Source organism: Salvelinus fontinalis, chromosome 17 (genome assembly GCF_029448725.1).
Source record: "Salvelinus fontinalis isolate EN_2023a chromosome 17, ASM2944872v1, whole genome shotgun sequence".
Lineage (NCBI taxonomy): Eukaryota > Metazoa > Chordata > Actinopteri > Salmoniformes > Salmonidae > Salvelinus > Salvelinus fontinalis.
In genome coordinates this window covers 41,240,890-41,267,065 of record NC_074681.1, presented here as the reverse complement: position 1 = coordinate 41,267,065, position 26,176 = coordinate 41,240,890, and the positions used below count along the sequence as shown (strand labels likewise).

Genomic DNA, 26,176 nt, shown 5'->3' with positions numbered 1-26,176 from the left:
ATAGGATGAGGTCAGGGCTCTGTGATGGCCACTCCAATACCTTGACTTTGTGGCCCTTAAGCTATTCTCACAACTGGAAGTATGCTTGGGGTCATTGTCCATTTGGAAGACACATTTGCGACCAAGCTTTAATTTCCTGACTGATATCTTGAGATGTTGCTTCAATATATCCACATCATTTTACTACCTCATGATGCCATCTATTTTGAGACGTGCACCAGTCCCTCCTGCAGCAAAGCACCCAAACAACATGATGCTGCCACAGCCGTGCTTCACAGTTGGGGTGGTGTTGTTCGGCTTGCAAGCCTCCCCCTTTTTCCTCCAAACATAACGATGGTCACTATGGCCAAACAATTTTATTTTTTTATCATCAGACCAGAGGACATTTCTCCAAAAAGCACGATCTTTGTCCCCATGTGCAGTTGCAAACCGTAGTCTGGCTTTTTTATGGCGGTTTTGGAGCAGTGGCTTCTTACTTGCTGAGCGGCCTTTCAGGTTAAGTCAATATAGGACTCATTTTACTGTGGATATAGATACGTTTGTACCTGTTTCTTCCAGCATCTTCACAAGGTCCTTTGCTGTTGTTCTGAGATTTGCACTTTTTGCACCAAAGTACGTTCATCTCTAGGAGACAGAACACGTCTCCTTCCTGAGCGATATGACGTGGTCATATGGTGTTTATACTTGCATACTATTGTTTGTACAGATGGACGTGGTACCTTCGGGCATTTGGAAATTGCTTCCAAGGATGAACCAGACTTGTGGAGGTCTGCAATTTCTTTTGAGGTCTTGGCTGATATCTTTTGATTTTCCCATGATGTCATGCAAAGAGGCACTGAGTTTGAAGGTAGGCCTTGAAATACATCCACAGGTACACCTCCAATTGACTCAAATTGTGTCAATTAGCCTATCAGAAGCTTCTAAAGCCATGATATCATTTTCTGGAATTTTCCAAGCTGTTTAAATGCACAGTCAAATTAGTGTGTGCAAACTTCTGACAGTGATTGTGATACAGTGAATTATAAGTGAAATAATCTGTCTGTAAACAATTGTTGGAAAAATTACTTGTGTCATGCACAAAGTAGATGTCCTAACCGACTTGCCAAAACTATAGTTTGTTACGAAGAAATGTGTGGAGTGGTTGAAAAACAAATTTTAATGACTCCAACCTAAGTGTATGTAAACTTCCAACTTCAACTGTTTAAGGTAGTCAGTCAATTTAAATAAATACATTAGACTGTAATCTATGGATTTCACATAACTGGGAATACAGACATGCATCTGTTAGTCACAGATACCTTAAAAAAAGTTGGGCCGTGGATCAGAAAACCAGTCAGTATCTGATGTGACCACCATTTGCCTTTAAATAGAGCTGATCAGGCTGTTGATTGTGGCCTGTGGAATGTTGTCCCACTCCTCTACAATGACTGTGTGAAGTTACTGGATATTGGTGGTAACAGGAACACGCTGTCGTACACGTCGATCCAGAGCATCCCACACATGCTCAATGGGTGACATGTCTGGTGGGTTTGCAGGCCATGGAAGAACTGGGACATTTTCAGCTTTCAGGTATTGTGTATAGATTCTTGCGACATGGGGCCGTGCATGAGGTGATGGCAATGGAGGAATGGCACGACAATGGGCCTCATGATCTTATCACGGTATCTCTGTGCATTCAAATCCAATTGTGTTCATTGTCTGTAGTTTATGCCTGCCCATACCTTAACCCCACCACCACGGTGCACACTATTCGCAACATTGACATCAGCAAACTGCTCGCCCACACAATGTCATCTACCATCTGCCCGGTACAGTTGAAACCAGGATTCATCCATGAAGAGCACACTTCTCCAGCATGCCAGTGGCCGTCTCTGAATCCGAGAGGTACGGGGCTGCCTTAATCAACATCATCGATGCAGAACGGCAGATTTTTCCACCTTGCTGCCTGGAACCAGCATTTCAGTGAACCAACCTTCCGGTTACTGACCAAACGCACTTAACCGCTAATGCTACCTTAGTAGCTCTACATGCGCTTTCTCAATGCTTCAGTGAATTCCAACTTAATACAAGAGACAGCTTACCGAGGTAGGGTATAGTAGAAAAACAACGTTCACCATGGGTGTTTGGGTCATTTAGTTCAAACCCCATCTATGGTACAAACTCCTTACGAACTTGCCACTAAGATCGACAACTGCAAAAACAAGTATCACCAGTGAAATAGACTACGGATAACGTCAGTGTACTTGATACTTGTATGGTGTAGTAAATAACTTTCAAAAGAGACAAATTACCTATGATTTTGAGACATAATTACTATTCCCACTCCACTGTGCTGTTCAAGGGCCCTGGGTTGTCCTGGGATGTGCCTGTTTCTACTAAATAATTGGCTGCAATGTTTAGGGGGCTGTGAGATTACAAGTCCTCCAGCTATGGCAGCTCCTGCCAGCCAAACAGTCTCCGAAGACCCCGAAACCGTTGATTCCTACAGCTTTTCACAATAATTTGTGCGCTCTCAGACGGCCTGTAGACATCCTGATTATGTGCTAGTCAGTGCCTGTTTCATTTATGTGAAGGGGGAGCGTTGAGAAATGTTGTAAAAAGGTTCCCGAGGCAGCTGCCCAACCCTGAAGCGTCCCCTGACACAGCCGAGTAAATGAGGATAACTAATTGTTTGTTTACTATGTGAAATATGAATAACACAAAATGTATGATGTTGTCAGTTCAATTCGTCACGTAGTATCACAGGCCAATGATTTGAGGAATGTTGTCTTGTGATGCATGGTTCTTTCCCCAAATACCTCGATTGAGATGGTAACAGGTAGCTGCACTACTTACTAACAGGTCTGTATACTATTTTGAGGTGATGTTTTGGTACATAACGCAATATGGGGATGACATTGTGTTAGCTGGATGATATGAGATGCCTAAGGTTATTAACCTCTGCCTGTTATATTTGGATTGTGTACTTTAGTATGAGAGTACTGTATTCAGTATATGGGGTACAGAACGGCATGGATTATTATACACTGTATATTGTACAATGGCTGCCTCTGGCTTTGAATGACATTATACCACTGTTGTTTATCAATAGTATGGCACATCATACAATGAGTACTGTTCAATGATTCAAGGAAGTTTCCCTCAAATCCCCACCCTGGTCTGGCTGAATATTCCTCAGTACCTGATTAGCGTAGCATTATAATACCATATTATGCTAATAATCAGAACTGCTTAGAGGAAGCCGAAGAAGTAGCAGAGGCTACACAGGCGTTGCGTAGGGGCCCTGGTGTGTGTCTATGGATTTACGCCTCCAACCGGCTTTGTACTGCAGGAAGGGAAGCTAGACTCTCATTCTAATTCACATGCTCTGCTTTTCAATAGTGCTAGCTGTTGAAGAAGTACGTGGCAAACAACAGAGGAGAACCCCCACCGGTGGTCACCGGAGGCTGTTTTTTGTTTGTGGTGTGCATTATCAGCGATCGGTAGATCTTTAATTCTTCAGTATCTCCGTCTTTCATCTCAGACACCATACCTCCATCCGCTGAGAGTCATTAGCTCGGTAGCTAACAATGAGAGACTGAGATAAATAACTGAACGGGGGAGTTAGTGTTCCTGGCATAGCAGGGGGCATTGATGCCACTCACGATGGGAACTCTTTATTGCATCCATTGTTAAGCTGTGTGAGAAAGTATAGATGTTGAATATATCATACTCCAGCAATATTTCAAAGCCAAAGAGGTGATTCAGTCGATGGGTCCTCTTCTGATCTGAGTATGTCTATCAGCTGCCAAGCAAATTGGCTTTGTTGGATGTAAATATGGGAGGTTTCATGTCAGTACGATGTAATTCCTCAGATGAACAACATCCCTGACCTTAGTGGTTTGAGCTTGCTTCAAGACAGGTTTTGAATCTCCTGAAACCAGACCTGGGTACCAAATAGTATTTTTCTTTTTATACTTTTATACTTTCATTGCACTTGATTGAGCTTGCCTGGTGCTGCAGAATCAATGGAATAGTCCCACATGTGCAAAACCTGCCCATCTGGCACTCCACACTAGTTTTTGGTTGCACATTGGTTGTGGAAACAAAGCCATAGGTTTCCTGACCGGTAGTTCTTTGAACGTTTTGATAAGAAAACTGACATTTTTTATTTTTAGGTTGCAGGGAGGTTCTGAGAACATTTAAGGCTCTGAGAAAATAAATTTTAGGTTATTTCGAGGTTTTTGAATAACTTACTTAAAACTTTACGTTTCAGTAAGACGTCTAATAACACTGTTAGCTTATTTCGGGTTCACTTTTTGGAACTCCTAGCACAGATAGGACACATGGAAATTCATTATTACATGCATTAATCATGCAAACACGTTTATTTTTTGTGACCCAGTATCAGAGTAGCGAACCTATAATCTTCTGTTCTCTAGCCAGGATTTAGTCCACTGTGCTACCAGGATGGAGCTAGCATGCCTGTTTTTTACATCTACAAAGATGTTAGTTTTAGTCTATTCAACCATACCCCATTTAAAAGAAAACAAACACTCATTACGATCAGGTGTGGCCAATTAGTGGTCGAGGCCAACACACCTGAACACACTTAACAAGGTAGAGGAGTCGCATTGATGCTGAAAATAGACATGTTTTTGAATAACATCTTAGCACGTTCTCTGAATGTTAATAATGTTTTCTTTTGTTTTTTATGGAATGTTTTCTTAACGTTCCGAGAACGGATTGTACGTTTTTTTTAATAATATTCTAAGAACATCCTCTGAACGTTATTAAAGATTTCTTGTGGTTTTTATGGAAAGTGTTCTTAACTTTCTCCGAACAATTTGAGAACATTACTTTAAATAGAACCATGAGGAAATGTTGTGCTGAAAGTACTGACATTTCCACAGAAGAACGTTGTTTTTAACGTTCTCTGAAGTATTTGAGAACATTCCCAATGTCAAACCTGTTGGAGAAAGTTCATAGAACATTACCAAAATTGAAATGAAATGTTTGAAATTTACGTAAACAGTCTGTTAAAGATGCACTATGCAGAAATCGCTCTGCCATTTCCTGGTTGCAAAAATTTGAATAATTTGCCTGATTTCTGATTGTGACAAAACAAGCAAGTACTGTGTGGAGAGTCACTGTACCATCTAAACCGCTGTGACACATCTTTTCCATAACCAACAATATTGTATTTTCAGTTGCCTGAAGCTGGTGTATAAAACCGAAGTTAAAGACACAAAAATGGAACTTAAGAAATAGAAATAGTCCACATAGAACATACATACCGCTTCTTAGACATGCTTTCAATGAGAATGACAGATCTACAACTTACATTTCTATGTGAATTTGGTCTGGTCGCACAAAAAGTTACATATTGCAGCTTAAAGTAACCAGTAAAATTATGTTTTTTTTGTCAAGTTCCTTAAATGTGCTAAGAATGTTCCAATGTTCCAGTTGTGGGAAGGTTCTATGTAAAATAACCATAGGACAACCACACTCTCACTAAGCTCTAAGAAACATATTGTTCTCAGAACCTTATGTGCTTGCTGGGGTAGGTCTCAAGGATAGCTACAGAATTCTGAAAAAAAAAAGTTTTTAAAGAGTGCATTGTGTCAAATCTTGTTGAGGGGGCTTGAATCTATTAACGATAAATAAAACCAAAACTTTAGATGATGATTTGTATCGTGTCATATATGCATGAGGAGGATGACATGTTTATATTCTCTTATGAAATACAGTTATCAGTCACTCTAGGTTCAGTTACTGCTCTGTCCCTGTGTGTGGATACATTTAGCTCACATGTCCCCTTTTCGCACTACCGTGCCAACCAGAAACATACTATGTTAGCTCAAATATTGAATTTTTACACTGTCCTTTCCAGCATGGTTCCAGTGGTGGATGCCTAACCCGGCCAGCACAGTAGAGCGTGGCTCAGCTTTAACAACAGGGCTGTTTCATATAGAGGAACTGCTGTTGTACAATGAACACACAGATTTCTCGTTTAGTCTCGGTGGACTTCCAGGGCGAGTTCATTGTGTTCTTCCTGTGGATTGTCAGACATTATTTTTAATACCTCTCCTGAGAGACTCCTCTCCATAAACTCTTCCTCTTCACCGCAGCCCGGCCTCCCCTCACCAGCCCACTTGTAAAACAGACACACACATTAGTCTAACTCATGTTTCCTCCAAGGCCCACTGGCCTGTCAGCCCAAAGCCTCAGCTAATCATTCAGTGTGTGTGTTTCCTTCATCCTTCTATGCTCATCTCTGTCTGTGTGTGTGTTTAAAAACTCTACATTGGCAGATATAGGCCTATATGCTGTACAATCACAATCAAACACCATGATTACAAAAATGGCCAGTTGTGAACAACCATTGAATTAACATATTTTAACAGAAAAAAATTGCCTCCCTGTTGGTAAATAACATTTTGAAACACAACACAGTGTAGAGGTTAGCAATCCGGGGACGTTGCAACCCCACAATCAAGGACCATTATAAAGGGTTTGTTCAAGTACATTTGGGCCTTGTCGATGAAATGCTACACATGGGTGGCATAGCTGTTTGTTTGTTTACTCAGCCTTGATTTTAATTACTTTACTTTCCATTTGGATATGCAAATATAACTAGGACCTTTTTTTTTTAATTGATTAGAAATCTAAACCTTGCCTCACTGAAAATGGTTCTGTCTGTCAAATTTGGAAAGCAATCCAATTTACTTACGAATTAAACGACTGCATATTTTAGGGACAAGGAGTGTGTCATTTGTAGTGTTTTCAAGTAAATTGCTTCTGTTTCTACCCACTTTCTCTTTCCCTTAAATTAGAATTACAACAAAGGGAAGAGATGGGATGGATAACTCAGATTTTTTATTTTATTTTTTGAAAAAGTCTGGCATAAATAACACACAAAATAACATGTACAAGCTTCTCACTATTAGACTACAGAAAAACACCCTTATACACAGTCGCCAATACCCCCTACCTCCATAAAGTACCCTCACATTGCATTATCCCTTCAGCTCTCATCCTTTTTAAACTAAATATGAGCAGTGGTTAGTAGAGAATATCAGAAAATCAAGTCTCTCCTTAACCCCAGAAGAAAATGTCTTACGAATCTAGATTACGTGACTACTAGTGACTTCGGCACAAGTGCTATCTAAATTTTACCCATTGGTCTTTGAGACTTTAAATCAACTCCCTCTTGCTCCGTGTGAGAACTACAGTTGAAGTCGGAAGTTTACATACACTTAGGTTGGAGTCATTAAAACTCGTTTTTCAACCACTCTACAAATTTCTTGTTAACAAACTATAGTTTTGGCAAATCGGTTAGGACATCTACTTTTTGCATGACACAAGTAATTTTTCCAACAATTGTTTACAGACAGATTATTTCACTTATAATTCACTGTATCACAATCCCAGTTGGTCAGAAGTTTACATACACTAAGTTGACTGTGCCTTTAAACAGCTTGAAATTTTCAGACAATGATGTCATGGCTTTAGAAGCTTCTGATAGGCGAATTGACATAATTTGAGTCAATTGGAGGTGTACCTGTGGATGTATTTCAAGGCCTACCTTCAAACTCAGTGCCTCTTGACTTGACATCATGGGAAAATCAAAAGAAATCAGCCAAGACCTAAAAAAAAAAATGTTTGACCTCCACAAGTCTGGTTCATCCTTGGGAGCAATTTCTAAATGCCTGAAGGTACCACGTTCATCTGTACAAACAATAGTACGCAAGTATAAACACCAAAGGATCACGCAGCCGTCATACCGCCCAGGAAGGAGACGCGTTCTGTCTCCTAGAGATAAACGTACTTTGGTGCGAAAAGTGGAGGACCTTGTGAAGATGCTGGAGGAAACAGGTCCAAAAGTATCTATATCCACAGTAAAAAACGAGTCCTATATCGACATAACCTGAAAGGCTGCTCAGCAAGGAAGAAGCCACTGCTCCAGAACCGCCATAAAAAAGCCAGACTACGGTTTGCAACTGCACAAGATCGTACTTTTGGAGAAATGTCCTCTGGTCTGATGAAACAAAAATAAAACTGCTCTGCCATAATGACCATCGTTATGTTTGGAGGAAAAAGGGGGAGGCTTGCAAGCCGAACAACACCATCCCAACCGTGAGGCACGGGGGTGGCAGCATCATGTTGTGGGGGTGCTTTGCTGCAGGAGGGACTAGTGCACTTCAAAAAATAGATGGCATCATGAGGAAAGGAAAATGATGTGGATATATTGAAGCAACATCTCAAGACATCAGTCAGGAAGTTTAAGCTTGGTCGCAAATGGATCTTCCAAATGGACAATGACCCCAAGCATACTTCCAAAGTTGTGGCAGAATGGTTTAAGGACCACAAAGTCAAGGTATTGGAGTGGCCATCACAAAGCCCTGACCTCATCCTATCAAAGTTGTGGGCAGAACTGAAAAACTTGTGTGAGCAAGGAGGCCTACAAACCTGACTCAGTTACACCAGATCTGTCAGGAGGAATGGGACAAAATTCAACCAACTTATTGTGGGAAGTTTGTGGAAGGCTACCTGAAATGTTTGACCCAAGTTAAACAATTTAAAGGCAATGCAAAAAATACTAATTGAGTGTATGTAAACTTCTGACCCACTGGGAATGTGATGAAAGAAATAAAAGCTGAAATTAATCATTTTTTCTACTATTATTCTGACATTTCACATTCTTAAAATAAAGTGGTGATCCTAACTGACCTAAGACAGGGAATTTTTACGAGGATTAAATGTCAGGAATTGTGAATAACTGAGTTTAAATGTATTTGTGTAACGTCCTGACCAGAGTTCGTATGTGTTTTGCTTGTTTAGTGTTGGTCAGGAAGTGACCTGGGTGAGAATTCTATGTTGTGTGTCTAGTTCGTCTGTTTCTGTGTTCAGCCTAATATGGTTCTCAATCAGAGACAGCTGTCAATCGTTGTCCCTGATTGAGAATCATATATAGGTGGCTTGTTTTGTGTTGGGGATTGTGGGTGGTTGTTTCCTGTGTCAGTGTTTGTGCCACACAGGACTGTGACGGTTTGTTTGTTTGTTATTTTGTATAGTGTCTATGTCTAACGTTAGTAGTTTGTGTATTGCACTTTCGTTTGTAGCTTCACAGTCGTTTGTTGTTTTGTATTAGTTTGTCAGTATCTTGTCTACGTGTTTATTAAATTCATGGAAAATTACCACGCTGCACATTGGTCCTCCGATCCTTCTCTCCTCTCCTCGTCCGAGGAGGAAGAAGAGCTAGACTGCCGTTACAATTTGGCTAAGGTGTATGTAAACTTCCGACTTCAACTGTATCTCTGATCATGGCCATTGATACCTAGCCTGTGTTTGATGCTTTGCATGTCTCTCTGATTCCCTCCCTCAGTAAATGTGAATGTTGACCAGGTACAGAGTAGGAGGCTACTACTCTCAATCTCCCCACTATATGCTTGGTAATCTGTGCCAAGGATACCTTCTCTCCCCATTGGAGAACAGAGACATTGTGAGACAATGTATTCTGCAGCTTCAGATGGTCAGTACAAAAACACAGCCCATATGCAGCGTCTCACTCCCCTTCCCTCAGCAGATGAACTGGACTGATACATATGGTCCAGTAGGGTGCATGTTAGTATCAATGTAATAACCAATTGATGGTTTGTTTCCTAAAATTCATAAAAGTCCATAAATCAAAGCAATTTGATTATTTGAGTGATTAAAAACATCAAATTTAATGACACTTACATACAACTAAAGCCATGAACAGTGTACACCGACACAAATGGACCCATTGGACAAAATCTATAAGCTATGTGGCAGACATTGTCTCTGATTGGGTTAATACAAAAGACATCACATAGGCCCTGCCCACCGCTCATTAACTACATAGTTTGGTTGCTTCGTACTCCACAGAGTTTGGTTGTCTGGCACTGAAAGCCTGTAAGGAAGCCAGTATTCTGGTTACTTCAGAGCTGGACAGTTTCAGTCTGTGACGGAGCAGACATGAGAACAGGTCCATCGGTTGAGCCCCTGGAGGAGAGAGTCGGTTGACCCTGTAGCGGATCTCCACCAGCTGCAGCAGGGCCGAGTCCTGGGATCCCTGAGTGTACGGGTAGTCCAGCTGCAAGATCAGGTCCTGGATGGTGTCCGGGTCAAAGTGCATGCTGTATCCAAACAGCTGCATGCTGTTGATCTTCATGTAGCCCATGTTCTGGGATGAAGATGCCACCACTGGTTTCACGGTGCCCTCCGGTGATTCCAGGTACACTGTACTCGCGTTCCTGTGTCCCCTAACCTCTGGCCCTGGAGCCAATCCTGGCACCGAATCCCTAATGCGGCTCCTCAGGTAGAAATGCACTGTCTCGAAAAAGCTCTTCCACCGGTTACCCAGCGTCAAGGTCCAGTTGTAGCAGTCCAGGGGGATATCCAGCTTGGTCCGCTCCCAGTCCGGGTAGCCGTGCTGGCCGATCGGCATGGTCCAGCTCTCCGAGTGGCTGCCCCCGAACGGGTTGACGAACACGGACAGCGCAGGCTCCAGCGTGCTGTTCTTGGTCAGGCACACCTGGAGCGCCACCCCCAGGAGCATGTGCACACGGTTGGACTTGTAGCGGTTGCTCTTCAAGGTCAGCAGCATCCTCTTCCGCCACGACGGGTCAAACCAGGCGTTGAGGCGAACGTCGTTGCTGACGAAGATGCCGTGCAAGGTGATGCGCGGGTCCCGGTGCTGGAGCAGGTAGCACAGCTCCAGGTCCTGGAGGTCGCGGTCGCTCTCCAAGCCCAGGTAGGGGTCCGTGGGGTCAGGCACGGCGGGTCGGCACAGCCCCTGGCCCAGGGTAAAGCCCAGGTTGCAGCTGGAGCAGCGGGTGCGGTTCTCAGTGGAACAGGAGGTGCAGCGGGGGCCCTCTCCTACTGAGCAGGGGATGGGGCCCTGGCAGGGGGGGTGGAGGTAGGGGCAGGAGCAGCTGCGGGTCTCCACAGAGTACAGGCCGATGTGGTCATTCTCACTGCAGTACAGAAGGGACAGGATGTAGCTCAGCCAGTAGCGAAGGGGTCTGAGGACAGAGGATAGAACATACTGTAGATGAGGGTGACTTCTTAGTCACTTTACATTTTGATTTCTTAGTAAATTTACGTTTTCTTTTGTTTTGGTAACTTTTGTTAGTCAATTTTCTTGTTTTCTGTCCATGATATCCAGTCAGGTCCAAAATTATTGGCATCCTTTATAAAGATGAGCAAAAAAACAGTATAAAATAAATAATATTTGTATGCAACAAAAAAAAGGGAACTTTACCCAGTACCAGGACAGAGGCTGAAACTTGGTTACAACTGGATCTTCCAGTGAAACAATAATCCCAAACACACATCAATATCCACAAAGAAATGGTTAATTGGCCACAAAATCCCAATCTCAATCTCAGGACTTAAAACCTGTGGTTTGAATTGAAGAGGGCAGTCCAAAAGCGCAGACAAAGGAAATCAAAGAACTGGAAAGATTGTGTATGGAGGAATGGTCTAAGATTCCTCCCTCCCTCCCGAAAGGCTCAGTGACATTATCCTCGCAAGGTGAGGTTTTAAAAGGTATTGAAAACAGGGGTGCCAATCATTTTAACCCTTATCTTTTTGCGCAAAAAAATACCTGTTCAACAAAATCTTTCTCTGAGCAATTGTATTAGTATAAACATTATTAAATTGGAGCATACAATATAGCTCAGTGTTTATTTTATAGAGTCTTATTTGCTAATCTTTATCAAGGGTGCCAATCATTTTTGACCTGACTGTATGTGAAAAACATCTCATCAGACACAGCAGGATTCATACTGCACATTAACAGCAACAATATCGTAAATTGAGTGGGATAGGCAGATCAGAAGCCCCATTTCTGCTCTCGTAGGCTCAGCTGTTGCAATGCAAGCCAAATCAGACCAAAATGAACATGTTCATCTAGTCGGGAATTCCCCCTGAGTAGGCAGGTGGGTGGCGATGGAGAGAGCCACACGAACACACACACACACTTTTTTGTTCAATGTATGAATACGGCCTATACTAACTCAGTACAATTAGAGCTATTAAAGAATAAAAAAAATATGGGATTCTGATACGGTTTCATGGGAACACATGCAAAAATTTTACAAGTTTAATAATTCTGCACCTCCATCAAATCCCCCTTTTACTACCAGCGAGGTGTAATAAAGCAGTGTAATTGGATTGTGGATTGAGGAAGCAGAGCTTGCCTATGGCAGTAGAACTGATGTATTGTGCCATTTAGTTCATTTCCTATACAAAGAATGGCTATCAAAACAGAGCGGTCAAGAGAGAGGAATCCATCACTGTGAAGGTATGATAAAAGGAGAGCTGCTCTGGAAAGCTGGAGTAACTAATAATGGATGGGCCAGGTAGCAGGGCATAGGGTTGAACCAGGAAACCACAGTAGTCACAGTGCTAAAACTACTTATAGTTTACTCAGAAACAGTATTTTTAGAGGTACTGGTCCCAGATCTGTTTATGCTATTTTGCCAGCTCCAGTATGCACAAAGAGTTTTGGGACCAGGCTATCCAAATTCTAAATTGGATGTACTTTAGACTGTAGTTTTGGCGGTTAACATTTAATGAAAGAGATTAAAAGGGATTGCATGTAATGAGTTACTTTAGAAGAGGCGTGATCTAAAGCGGCAAACGTTTAAATGTCAAAACGTTTGTTCTTCATACTTCTTTCTGAGTGTGGACGTCCCACATTATCCGAAGACCTAATGTGACCTAGTATGTAAGCCTACCACAACTCCTGAGCTCTGTGGTCTTAGATACTTCGGATAAGAAAGTAGAAACGGTTCTAATTGTACTGCAATAAGCGACTGCCGGTCGTCCAAATATCCTTCATTCGGGTTTTCCCAGGTGAGACTCAATTTGTACCGTCAGCACTTCTTGTCTCCTTTCAAAACTTCTCAGCTTTTGTTTCCCAAAAGTGCATTTCTTTCTCGTACAGTGCATAAATCAGTTGCATAAATACAAGACAAGGAATTTTAGTGGGGACCTCGGGTTAACGGACCCCCTAAAAATAATCTGTACCTCTCCCTCTGCAGCACTATTCTGGGCTGATGGCGGCATCTCTTGCTAAGACTGAAGAGCTTGTTAGCGGCGCGACGTGCTTTGTCGAGGAGCAGGCCGCTCGTGGTCTCCAGCTGCCTATAGCGTTGGAGCAGACCCCCATCCATCCTCCACAAGTGCTCCACGACAGATGTGTTCACGGCGTAATGGGTTGGCAACCTTCCAACAAAGCTTTGGAACTCCTCTGGAATAAAACCAAAATAAGAAAAAAAACATGAATAAGTAAAGTTTTATTTTCTGGCGGGGAGGAGCATGAGCCATTGGGTAATAATAAGAATGTGGTAAAAACGTGTCTGTTCTCACTGTATTTGTCTGTACATGAAAAGCAAACAAACCCAAGTATGAATAAACAATATGTTGTTCTTATGGTTTATGACTTGCTGGAGAACAGAACTGACATTATTTAATTGGAGCAAAAATGTATCATATTTTATTAATCACCTGTCTGTAATTTGGAGCAGTGTGGGATGGTTATCCAACCTCAGTCATTAAACTGGTCATTTATCAGATGGTGAGTAACTTGGAGTGGGTGCAAAAATACACTTCCAGCTGTCTACGGTATCGAAGCAAGACCATTTAAATCGCCACGTTAACCTATTATATCAAAGTTTTTGTTGAAACAGGGGTATTTCAGAGGTCTTTCAAAGGAGTGAGAAATACATCGAGACACTACTATGCACCCTACTCCCCGACCATATCTCAATGAAAAATTGGACAACGGTGATTTTTATTATTTCCATACATATGAAAGCTTATTGAATGCGAGCCTGAAGACCCGACTCCCTACATTCAACACTACATTGTTGCAAGTCATCAACAAACTGGCTAAAGCAGAAACATACTGGCACCCAGCCTACTCAATTGTCGCTCATCACCAAGTACACTGGACTGTTGCATATTCAACTAACTCCAGTAGACACCTGATTCCACAAACTCCTGGTTGGCCAGTGTCCAAGCCTCCCTGAGGCGCAGCAGGTTGTTCTCCAGGGCCTGGAGATCCGTCTGTGGACAGTTGCACTGTGGGAAGTCCGGGCCGCACTGGCACCAGCAGTCACTGGCCCTGCAAACAAACTGGCCCTCCGAGTTACAGCCGATGTAGCTGAGGGCTGCCTGGACGAAGCGGCTCCGCAGGTAGACTGGTAGAATTACCTGGAGTCCTGGGGAGGCAAGTGAGACGTAGGTAAGTATTTTGGGGTGTAAGAAGGCACAACAACCAGGCACTGCAGCTACATTTCTTTTGAGGATATACCAATTACAGTCCTCCAGGGGCATGAATACGTTCCTCGTGGGTTAGCCTCGAGAGCCAATTCGATTCCATATAGGAGCTACTATCCCCTGTATTTGCTGCATTGGACCTTCTTAAGAATGCACCCTATATAGATGCAGCTGTAGTAAGTTACTGTACAGTAGTCCCTTTAACTTATTGGGAATAAATGAGTAAACTATGAAAGCCACACCTGATTAATTCATGTTCTTCCAGAGTGATACACCTGTTGACATTTTGTCTGTAGATGTAGTTTCAGAAGTACCTTGTAACTGGATCTTGTTTTCTGGACTGTGGACCAGTACTGAGCTGATAGAGTCAAGGTTGTCATAGTTACTGCATCCAAGCGGGCCCGTCCTGGTTTCAGTCACCTGGGGAGGAAAGGTACCAAATGAACTGTCAATGTTCATTCATTTACCCATGTTTTGTTTCCTGCATCAAACATCTAAACACATTCTGTGGATCTGAATGAGTTCTGAGCAATTAGTGCTTTTTGAGGTCGGTTCGGTTTCGGTTCAATGATTAAAAAAGAATCACGGTTTTCGATATTGGTTTTGATTATTTTGTTTGAATGCTGTAACAACAGTTGAATAATAATAAAAAAATAAATAATCATAACAAAAGCCCCATGATGGTAGTGGTAGTATTATTTTCATTCCAAGGCATCATATCATCTCTGCTGTCTGACAAAATCACTATTTTGTTTTAGGTTAAAGTAAATAAGGCATACTTTTATGACTGCTGAATTACCCCCCCTCCCCCCCTCCCCCCAACACCCCCACCCCCTTGCGAGCAAAACATTTTAGCAGCCCCCCTCATGACGGCGAAGAGAACAACTATACGTTTTAAAGTGCATTTCCTGCAATTCTACACATTTTGCCATGGAAGCAGAGAGAAGTTTTTGCAATTGTATAACTCTCATTTCATGCAATTCTAATCATTTTGGCATGGGATGGAGAGAAAAATGCGCAATTTTACAGCTAGAGATACCTCGCGAAGCAACAGCTGCCACTCTATATCCCCTCAGGATTGTGCATTCTTCTGCCTCTTCCATTGCAGACAAAAAAAGAAACACAGACCGGACAAGTAGATGCACAAGCGATTATGGTCATTGTAGTTCATTACCACTCCCTAGTACATCGCAGAGTTTAGAGGTCCTGATTTATCTCTAGAGAAGCTGTGCAATGTGTGCCTTGAGCTCACAGAAAATCCCCCGAAAAATAACTGACATTTCTGTTAATTGCTCTGCACTAATCTGAATGAATAGTATACTACATAACCAAAAGTATGTGGACACCTGCTCGTCGAACATCTCATTCCAAAATCACGGGCATTAATATGGAGTTGGTCCTCCCTTTGCTGCTATAACAGCCTTCACTCTTCTGGGAAGGCTTTCCACTATATGTTGGAACATTGCTACGGGGTCTTGCGTCCATCCAGCCACATGAGCAGTAGTGAGGTCGGGCCCTGATGTTGGCGGATTAGGCCTGGCTCAGCGTTCCAATTCATCCCAAAGGTGTTCAAAGGGGTTGAGGTCAGGGCTCTGTGCAGGCCAGTCAAGTTCTTCCACACAGATCTCGGCAAATCATTTCTGTATGGACCTTGCTTTGTGCACGGGGGCATTGTCATGCTGAAACAGGAAAGGGTCTTCCCGAAACTGTTGCTATGAAGTTGAAAGCACAGAATCGTCTAGAATGTCATTGTATGCTGTAGAGTTAAGATTTCCCTTCACTGAAACTAAGGGGCCTAGCCCGAACCATGAAAAACAGCCCCAGACCATTATTCCTCCACCAAACTTTACAGTTGGCACCATGCATTGGAGCAGGTAGCGTTCTCCTGGCTTCCACCAAACCCAGATTCGTCCGTCGGACTGCCAGATGGTGAAGCATGATTCATCACTTCAGAGAACGTATTTCCACTGCTCCAGAGTCCAATGGCGGCGAGCTTAACACCACCCCAGCCAACGCTTGGCATTGCGCATGATGATCTTAGGCTTGTGTGCGGCTGCTCGGCCTTGGAAACCCATTTCATGAAGCTCCTGACAAACACTTATTGTGCTGACGTTGCTTCCATAGGCAGTTTGGAACTCGGTAGTGAGTGTTGCAACCGTAGACAGACGACTACACACTTCAGCACTCAGTCCCGTTCTGTGAGCTTGTGTGGCCTACCACTTCGAGGCGGAGCTGTTGTTGCTCCTAGATGTTTCCCCTTCACAATAACAGCACTTACAGTTAACCGGCACAGCTCTAGCAGGACAGAAATTTGTTGGAAATGTGGCATCCTATGACGGTGTCACGTTGAAAGTCAATGAGCTCTTCAGTAAGGCCATTCTACTGCCAATGTTTGTCTATGGAGATTGCATGGCTGTGTGCTCGATTTTACACACCTGTCAGCAACGAGTGTGGCTGAAATAGCCAAATCTACTAATTTGAAGAGGTGTCCACTAACTTTTGTTTTATATAGTGTATGTGTGTTCCAGTAGTGTACTCATTAAAGAAGAACATCAATCCTTGGCATTCGCAAAATGTTGATTTTGTGGACAAATAACCATTTCTTTGTGGTTTTTGTTGTGTGCTTGGAAGAACCACATGGGGCCAAGTTTCAGCCTCCTAGCTGAGGCAACCAGGTTGATGGCTAAAATGTCCTGATACTGGGTAAAGTTCATGATGCCGTTGACCTTAACAAAGGCCCCAGGACCAGTACAAGCAAAACCGCCGCATAACATCAAAGCTCCACCACCATATTTTACAGTAGGGATGGGGTTCCTTATTATGACGCCAAACCCACCAACGAGTGGCCAAAGAGCTTTATTTTCATGTCATCCAACAAACGTAAACGTCTGGAGTTCGCTAAACGGCATTGGCACTTGGATTGGAACTGGTGCTTTGGTCAGCTGACATGAAAATAAAGTTCTTTGGCCACGCCCACCAGCGGTGGGTTTGGTGTCGAAATATGGATGCATAAGCAGAACAGAATACCATACCTACTGTAAAATATGGTGGTGGATATTTTATGTGATGTGTATATTTTGTTGTTATGGGTACACATTCTTTACCGACAGAATCCGGTCCATCTGTCCATCCCTTGAATATATAATTGGAACACGTGGGTACAGCCTGATGGAAATCCCATGCAATTCTTATGACTTGAAACATGTTAATTCTCAGCAGTTTCATCTTGAGACAGACTATGCTACAACTCTTACATACTAAATCCGCACAGCGGGAGTCCGACAATAAGGAAAATCAACACGCTACACTTAGACTATTTCACATAAATAAATGATCAACAATAAAGTGTTGGCAGCAGCCTATCCACTTGCCCCCCCCCCCCCCACCCCCCCACCCCACAGAAACATAGAAACAAAACAAAACAAAGTCCCCAAAGCAGTAGCACTATTCCTATTCTGTATATACTAACCTATTCTGTAGTAACCTATATTGCATTTACTAACCTATTCTGTAGTAACCTATATTGCATATACTAACCTATTCTGTAGTAACCTATATTGCATATACTAACCTATTCTGTAGTAACCTATATTGCATATACTAACCTATTCTGTAGTAACCTATATTGCATATACTAACCTATTCTGTAGTAACCTATATTGTATATACTAACCTATTCTGTAGTAACCTATATTGCATATACTAACCTATTCTGTAGTAACCTATATTGCATATACTAACCTATTCTGTAGTAACCTATTCGCATCTAACTTCAACTCCGTATGCCCAGAGGCAGAGGGACGTCTAGGGCCTCTTACCCTGATGGCAGTGGAGGCAATCTGGAGGTGGTGGAGCCGGCGCAGAGTGCTCTCCCTGTCGGTGAAGTAGGAGGCAGCCAGCTGGTGAAGGGCCTCCAGGGTCACCGCCCCTGCCATGGCCCCCGTACCGTTGTGTCTGCTGCCCTCAGCTCCAGCCCCCGGTTCCGGGTCGCGGCGTAGCTTCCTCTTATCCACAAATATCGTCAAGGACTCCTCCCCTGATTACAAAGCAACAGGAAATGAGGAAATGGGAGACTGAGAGGCTGGGCCAGAGACGTTAATCAATGGTAATTATCTCCCATCTCTCCTTCAGGGAGGTTCCAATTATTCAATGACTGTGTTGAAGAATGGTAATGGGCAGAACACGTGATCTATGTTTAATTTCATCCCAGTTCAACAACCTTACTGAACAGAGCTCTCTGCTTTAGTGTATAAAGCTCTTTATGCACATACAATATATGTATACATCACATCCAAACTGTGTCATTTCCAAGTTACATTTGGAATCGACCGCTTCTGCAGAAGAATCTGTTGTAGCTAAGTTATGAGTGTATCTCAGACACTGAGAAGAGTAGGTTTTGACTTGAGAGTCATACAAAATTCCCTCTGCAAAAACACAGTTATTTTTAGTCTAAGACATCTCCCAGGGAATAATACTGCTGTAATGCGGGTCAAGTAGGAACCGACGTTCGGAGCCTCCCTTTACTGTACCTCCCAGCGTGGCGGACAGTAGGAGGTGAGTCCCGTACTTCTTGATGATTTTCTCAGTGATCCGGCGGAGTGTGGGCCGCCGCCCAAGCTGCCTGACCGTGTGCATGAAGTCAGGGTCGAGGGGCGGAGCCAGGCCGCCACTGTTGTCACGCCCCTCCACCGCCAGGCTGTTGACCTTCCATCGGCCAAACTCCCTGTAAACAACGTCACGTTAACACGTTTCATACAATAGTTGATGGAGGTTCTTGATTTGCGGAAGGAGTTTTAACTTTGTGAAAACGTCACGTGAAACTCAATAGGCTGTTGAGAACATTCAGTCGAATGTAATTGTGGAATCTGAAAACATTCACAGATAAACCCCAATACAAACAGACACAACATTTGCAAACAGACACAAGCAGTATCTCTCTTACTCAGACTCCGCCATATTTGCTCTGACAGACTGCCACTGGCTAATAGACAGTAGGTCACTCTCAAGCCACATATGTTCACAGGTCTGTAGTGGTGGGGTTTGTGACGGTAGGACCTTATCTTGCAATTGTGTTTGTTATTGCGCCATTGCCTTATTTCTTTGTAGCTTCAAGCTAGCTGTTGCGATGGAAAGAAACCTCAGTTGGGCAATGTCTTTGCTTAGATGATCTCCACAGTACCATGCTGCTACTGTAGCATGAGTCCTTATGGGTGTCCAATGCAGCACTACGAATGCATAACAAGTGATATAAATTGTCAGTGTGACCATGAACTACTATATGCCAGAGGGCCCATAAACCAGGGCAGCGTCCCCATAAGCATGGGTAACCATGTACCACAGCGTATCCTGAACCAGACCTGAGTGACCGTGAAACATCTTAAGACCTTGAGCCATTTAGAACGCAATTAGAAACCTTTCAGGAAACCATAGAAATGCTTTGAGTATGAGCACTTTGGGGCATCCATAGCAAACCAAATACAGTGCATTCGGAAAGTATTCAGACCCCTTTACTTTATCCACCTTTAGTTACGTTACAGCCTTATTCTAAAATTGATTAAATCCCCCCCCCCCTCAATCTACACACAATACCCCACAAGGACAAAGCAAAAACTGTTTTTTAGAAATGTTTGCAAACGTAAAACTGAAATATCACATTTACATTTTGTTGAAGCACCTTTGGCAGCGATTACACACACATTTACATTTTGTTGAAGCACCTTTGGCAGCGATTACAGCCTTGAGTCTTATTGAGTATGACGATACAAGCTTGGCACAACTGTATTTGGAGAATTTATCCCATTCTTCTCTGCGGATCCTCTCAAGCTCTGTCAGGTTGGATGGGAAGCGTCGCTGCACAGCTATTTTCAGGTCTCTCCAGAGTTGTTCGATCAGGTTCAAGTCCGGGCTCTGGCTGGGCCACTCAAGAAAATTCTGAGACTCCTGAGTTGTCTTGGTTGTGTGCTTAGTGTTGTTGTCCTGTTGGAAGGTGAACCTTCGCCGCAGTCTGAAGTCTGAACGCTCTGGAGCAGGTTTTTATCAAGGATCTCTCTGTACGTTGCTCCGTTCATCTTTTCCTCGATCCTGACTAGTCTCCCAGTCCCTGCTGCTGAAAATGATCCCCACAGCATGATGCTGCCACCACCATGCTTCACCGTAGGGATGGTGCCAGGTTTCCTCCAGACGTGACACTTGGCATTCAGGCCAAAGAGTTCAATCTTGCTGTCATCAGACCAGAGAATCTGGTTTCTCATGGTCTGTGAGTCCTTTAGCTACCTTTTGGTGAACTCCAAGTGGGCTGTCATGTGCATTTTACTAAGGAGTGGTTTCCATTTGGCCACTCAACCATAAAGGCCTGATTGAGTGCTGCAGAGATGGTTGTCCTTCTGGAAGGTTTTCCCATCTCCACAAAGGAACTCTGGAGCTCTGTCAGAGTGACCATCAGGTTCTTGGTCACCTCCCTGACCAAGGCCCTTCTCCCCCGATTGTGCAGTTTGGCCGGACGGCCAGCTCTAGGAAGAGTCTTGGTGGTTCCACACTTATTCCATTTAAGAATGATGGAGGCCACTGTGTTCTTGGGGACCTTCAATGCTGCAGAGTATTTTTGGTACCCTTCCCCAGATCTGTGCCTCGACACAATCCTGTCTCGGAGCGCTACGGACAATTCCTTTGACCTCATGGCTTGGTTTTTGCTCTGACATGCAATGTCAACTGTGAGACCATATTTAGACAGGTGCGTGTCTTTCCAAATCATGTCCAAATGAATTTACCACAGGTAGACTCCAATCAAGTTGTAGAAACATCTCAAGGATGATCACTGGAAACAGGATGCACCTGAGCTCAATTTCGAGTCTCATAGCAAAGGGTCTGAATACTTATGTATATAAGGTATTCCTGTTTTTATTTTTAATACATTTGCAAATAACATTTCTAACCTGTTTTAACTTGATCATTATGGGGTATAGTATGTAGATTTAATGAGGAAAAATGTCAAATAATACATTTTCGAATAAGAGTGTAACGCAACAAAATGTGGAAAAGGGAAAGACTCTGAACACGTTCTGAATGCACTGCATGTTCACCATTTTATATCACAAAGCCCTTGTGATTCACCACTAACTGTTTGCGATGACCGTTACTCGCTACATACAGAGTGTACTGACACGTGTCACATCGACCATCAAGTGTTAATTACACAGTCACATCCCATTGGGGTCATGCAAACTCGAGCATTCTTAAGACACAATTCTCTCTCCAGTCTCTACAGTCAAGACTCCTACTGCTCCGTCCTCATGGGAGGCAATCAAATCACTGCCACGAGTAACGATCGGCAGAGAAATAATTGAGGAATAAGGCCGGTGTGGAGAATGTCATTACATCCAATCATCGTAACGAGAGGCAGACTGCAGTGCCTCTCCGGTTGTCACTTGATGGGCACTATAGATCGCACCCCGGCGTTAGCCTGCGGTCTTATTCACCAGTGAGCACTTATGGATTGGAAGCAGGGATACTACGCTAACGCTACACTGGTGGATAATAGTCTGACAGCTTCCTGTTCAAGACCCGGAGCCATGTGTAATCAAATGCGGAGAAACGGGAAGGCACCCCGGGGAAAATGGAGAGCCGGTCGAGAGGAAAAACGGACACCAGCGGTCTGTCGGTTTAATCACTTGTAACTGAATCCGATGTTAATCCACATGGTTACGTCGCTATGGTTATATTCCAATCCAAACAGAGGACGTTTCAAAGCGGGATTGAATGGATACCATGTTGCTTTTTCTCCATCCTCAAGAGAGAATTAAAATCAGTAGGAGCTGTTCAGGGAGATGGGTGATGGGACTCTGTGTGCTCTCAGAGAAGACTATAGCATTCTCAGAGCCAGTAGAAAGTCTCCTTTATCTAGCTTACCACACGATGGTGAACAAGTATTGAGCCATAGTGGACCAGCAGGACCATATTTATAATGGACAAAAATATAAACGCAAAATTCAACAATTTTACTGAGTTATCATTCATGTAATGAAATCAGCCAATTTAAATAAATAAAATTAATCTATGGATTTCACTTGATTTTACATGACTGGGCAGGGACGCAACCATGGGGGGGGGGGGGGGGGGGGGGGATGCCAAGCAGCTCTGGATTAGTTTTCCCCCACAAAAGCACTTTATTACAGACAGAAATACTACACAGTTTAATCAGCTGTCCAGGTGTCTGATCTCAGGTGATCCCGCAGGTGAAGTTGCTGGCTATGTAGGCCCTGGGCTGGCGTGGTTTACACGTGGTCTGCGGTTGTGAGGCCGGTTGGATCTACTGCCAAATTCTCTAAAACAATGTTGGAAGTGGCTTATGGTAGAGAAAGTATCATTCAATTCTCTGGCAACAGCTCTGGTGGACTTTCCTGCAGTCAGCATGCCAATCGCCCGCTCCCTCAAAACTTGACACATCTGTGGCATTGCGTTGTGTGACAAAACTGCACATGATAGAGTTGCCTTTTATTGTCCCCAGCACAAGGTGCACCTGTGTAATGATCATGTTGTTTAATAAGCTTCTTGATATGCCACACCTGTCCAGTGGATGGATTATCTTGACAAAATACAAATACTCACTAACAAGGATGTAAACAAATGTGTGCACAACATTTGAGAGAAATAAGCTTTTTGTGCATATGGAAAATTATGGGGATCTTCTATTTCAGCATCATCCTATACTTTCCAATGATCATATATGGTTCCTTGGAAGTTTGAGCAATACAAACACTTGACCTTCCATTTATTCCAGACCATTTAGGAATGTTTCAGACGATGCTGCTTTTCTAAAGCAGTCTGTATCCTTTCTGATACAGAGCATGAACCAGAGTGGAGAGTGTATTCAACCAAGTACCACCAATCCAAAAGTTAATATAATTTTAAGAGCACATGACCTCAATTTCAATTTACACTAGTTCTGCAGAAACCGTACCCATCAATGCAAATGTTGGTGGACATCCAGTGTATGTGTACTTATGTTCGTGTTGACGTCTGTGTTGGCGCCACATGGATTTGCATGTCCTTGGTGAATGTATGCAGTTGAGACACTAATATACAGTGCATTCAATGTGAGGACTGAATGATAGCATACAGTTCATTCAGAAAGTATTCAGACCCCCTAAAATGCCATCTGAGAGTTGAGAATCACATACTATAGGAGTGAAGTGTTGTTCAGAGAGGGAGATGTGCCACAGAATAGCCTCACTTGTGTAGAGCTATGGTAGAGGGCAACAGAGGGGTGGGGGCAGGGGGAGAGATGGAGGGAGAGAGGAGAGAAAGCAAAGATAGATATGGAGAGAGAGATCACCTGTAGATCTTGTATCTGGTGGTGTAGCCCTGCTGGTGTCTCTCCACAGACTCTGTAAACTCCAGGGAATTGTGGAAGGGCCCTTTGTCTGACAGAAGCCAGCCCATGGGCCCAGCACCACCGCCATCACTTGGTCCGGCCGCGGCGGCAGCAACCCCAGCCCAGGTCCAGCAGCAGAACAGGCCCAGAGCGACCCCCTCCCATAAGAGCAGCACAGGCACCTGTCTAAGACCGATACCCTGGCAGCTCATGCTTCACCCAGCGACTCCTCATCCTCTCCAAACTGTGGCTGTGTCCTGGGGGGGACAACCCATTTGAGGGAATTTGCCAATTGGGGAATGTTAGCCTACTTTAATTGCGATATTTTATAAGCTTTAGTATTGTACTGTATATGATATTGCATAAAATTGTACTACACTGAGATACTTGCTATATTAAAGAAAGATTGAAAAGGAGAGCTGTGATAAATTCAATATAAAAAACGTAAAAAACAAGTACATAAATCAACATTAACATTCCTATGCAATTTTCCGTGCATTTCCACGTCATACTTACAGTTACATACAACTTGTGAATAGATAGTCCTTATATTGTAAAATAATTTGCTGGGGTCCTTACCTGATTTCTGAAAGTGTGGAGACCAATTATGTTTATTTTTAATGACTCAAAGAGATATCGAGGTTACACGAGCCCTGATAAAAGGTATTTTCATTTTCCGTGTGGTCAAAATATGAAATAAATTCGCGCAACTGCCCGTGTTAGAATTGATGCGAGGCTGAAATACCAAACAAGGGGGAAAAACGTTTATTTTTCCTGCCTTCTGAAAATAAACCACTTTATATTCCAGAGCACATACATCCAAATATTGGAAGGCTCCTCCGTAGATTGCATGTGGATCTCACATTTGCGTTGCGCAACAACTTCAGCCTCAAAACAGAAGGGAAGAACTCTGGGCGTCCGCCTCAAACAAGTGAGTAAAAATTGCGGTCAAATACAATAATTCACAATTAGTGAATTGAATACGCGTTTTTTCAACTTCCTTATTTCATTTGTAACCCCTAAAATTCCTAAATCGGGTGCACAAATAGCCTGATCATTCGTTATCGGAGTTCAATTCCTAAGCTCAGGCAGTTGCTGCCTCCCTCTTTCAGTATCAGTTGTGCGAATGATGGAGGGGGGAGCAGATTGGAGAGAGCTCCGTTCTAAGGGATAAACGAAACATTGTTCACAATGCACGTTCATGTATTTCATTCAGAATTTGATGATTGTGAGCTCAACTGCTCTAGCAGCCACAGCAAATTACATTTTGATGAAGATGGCAATGATGATGATGATGATTGGAATGACAACAAGGCTACACAGCTGCTGGTACTGCATCTACCAATCACAATGATGAACAGCCTGACCTTAGGCTATACATGTGTTATATGCATGTTGAAAGATTGGTCATTTCTACATAGCAATGTCTTGATCTTTTTCAACAGACATTAGTGTAGTATAATTGCATATGATCAATGAGCAATGGCTAGGTATTTATTGATATCTTCCAACCAGCATGGTAGCCTACCAAAAACAAAACAACATCAAACTCGGTTGTAGGTCCTGATTGGCACCATGCTATAGTTCAAATGAGTTTTGGCTCAGAATTTACTTCCTTAGCGATGCAATCGATATGTCCTTTCAGCGATGGTGGAGACAGGTGTGGAGCAGATGCATACTTTTGATATTTTCTCATCATGGCTACATCACAGCGAGCTGATGCGCCGGTCGGTCGACACCTCTCACAAGATATGGAAGCTGGAGTGACAGTAGTTGAAAGTGGATCCTCTGGGACTGAGGATTAAGGAGGGGTGAGTGAGTGGCAGGTGCAGGCGATGGATCGCTAATTAGACTGTTTCAACTATGAGGGAGCAAAAGAATGAAAAGCTAAATGCCTGAACATGAGTACTTTGATGTCAGGTTGGTAATCCCCTTCATGTTGGTTGCTGTAGGAGCCAGCCCTTTGTTCAGGAACTTGCAAGTCATCATTATGTTTGTCTTTCAAAGTTGCAACGAGTGACTGGCGAGAAGTGAAACTGTTAAATGGTTTGGACTGACAGAGCACATTAGGGTAGTCTCTATTTCTCTATGCTACCGAATCCATAGTCTGCAGTCATCGATTTCTCTGTTTTATTGTCATTTGGCAAGGGCCACAGAAGTGTCAAGGGACTTCGCATTCTCGTTCAAACTCAAATTGAACGAGAATTCAATATTTAGGGGTCACGTCCATACACCCTAAATGACTTCAGTCACCACCAATGCTAGATGTGAGGATCAAATCAAATATTATCGGTCACAATGCTTCGTAAATGACAGGTTTAGACTAACCGTGAAATGCTTACTTCCAACAATGGAGAAATATTTTTTGGGGGGAGAAATAATAGAAAAGTATTAACACGGAACAATAAAAGTCATAATAAATACACAATGAGTACACGGGGTACCGTTACCGAGTTGATGTGCAGGGGTACGAGGTCATTGAGGTAGATATGTGCATATAACTAGGAATAC

General features: G+C 43.1%; 1 protein-coding gene across 1 annotated transcript; it reads right to left on the bottom strand.

Moving 5' to 3' along the window:
* Positions 1 to 6,841: 6,841 nt before the first annotated feature.
* Positions 6,842 to 25,404, bottom strand: LOC129814396 (BMP/retinoic acid-inducible neural-specific protein 3-like). The gene is made up of 8 exons (XM_055867500.1): positions 24,245 to 25,404; positions 23,627 to 23,922; positions 18,825 to 19,018; positions 18,114 to 18,331; positions 14,610 to 14,715; positions 14,001 to 14,237; positions 13,042 to 13,264; positions 6,842 to 11,030 (listed from the first exon to the last, which is right to left on the bottom strand). Exons 2-8 carry the CDS (start codon positions 23,875 to 23,877, stop codon positions 9,857 to 9,859), a joined length of 2,403 nt encoding a protein of 800 aa, XP_055723475.1. The 5' UTR covers positions 23,878 to 23,922; positions 24,245 to 25,404; the 3' UTR covers positions 6,842 to 9,856.
* Positions 25,405 to 26,176: the final 772 nt, after the last annotated feature.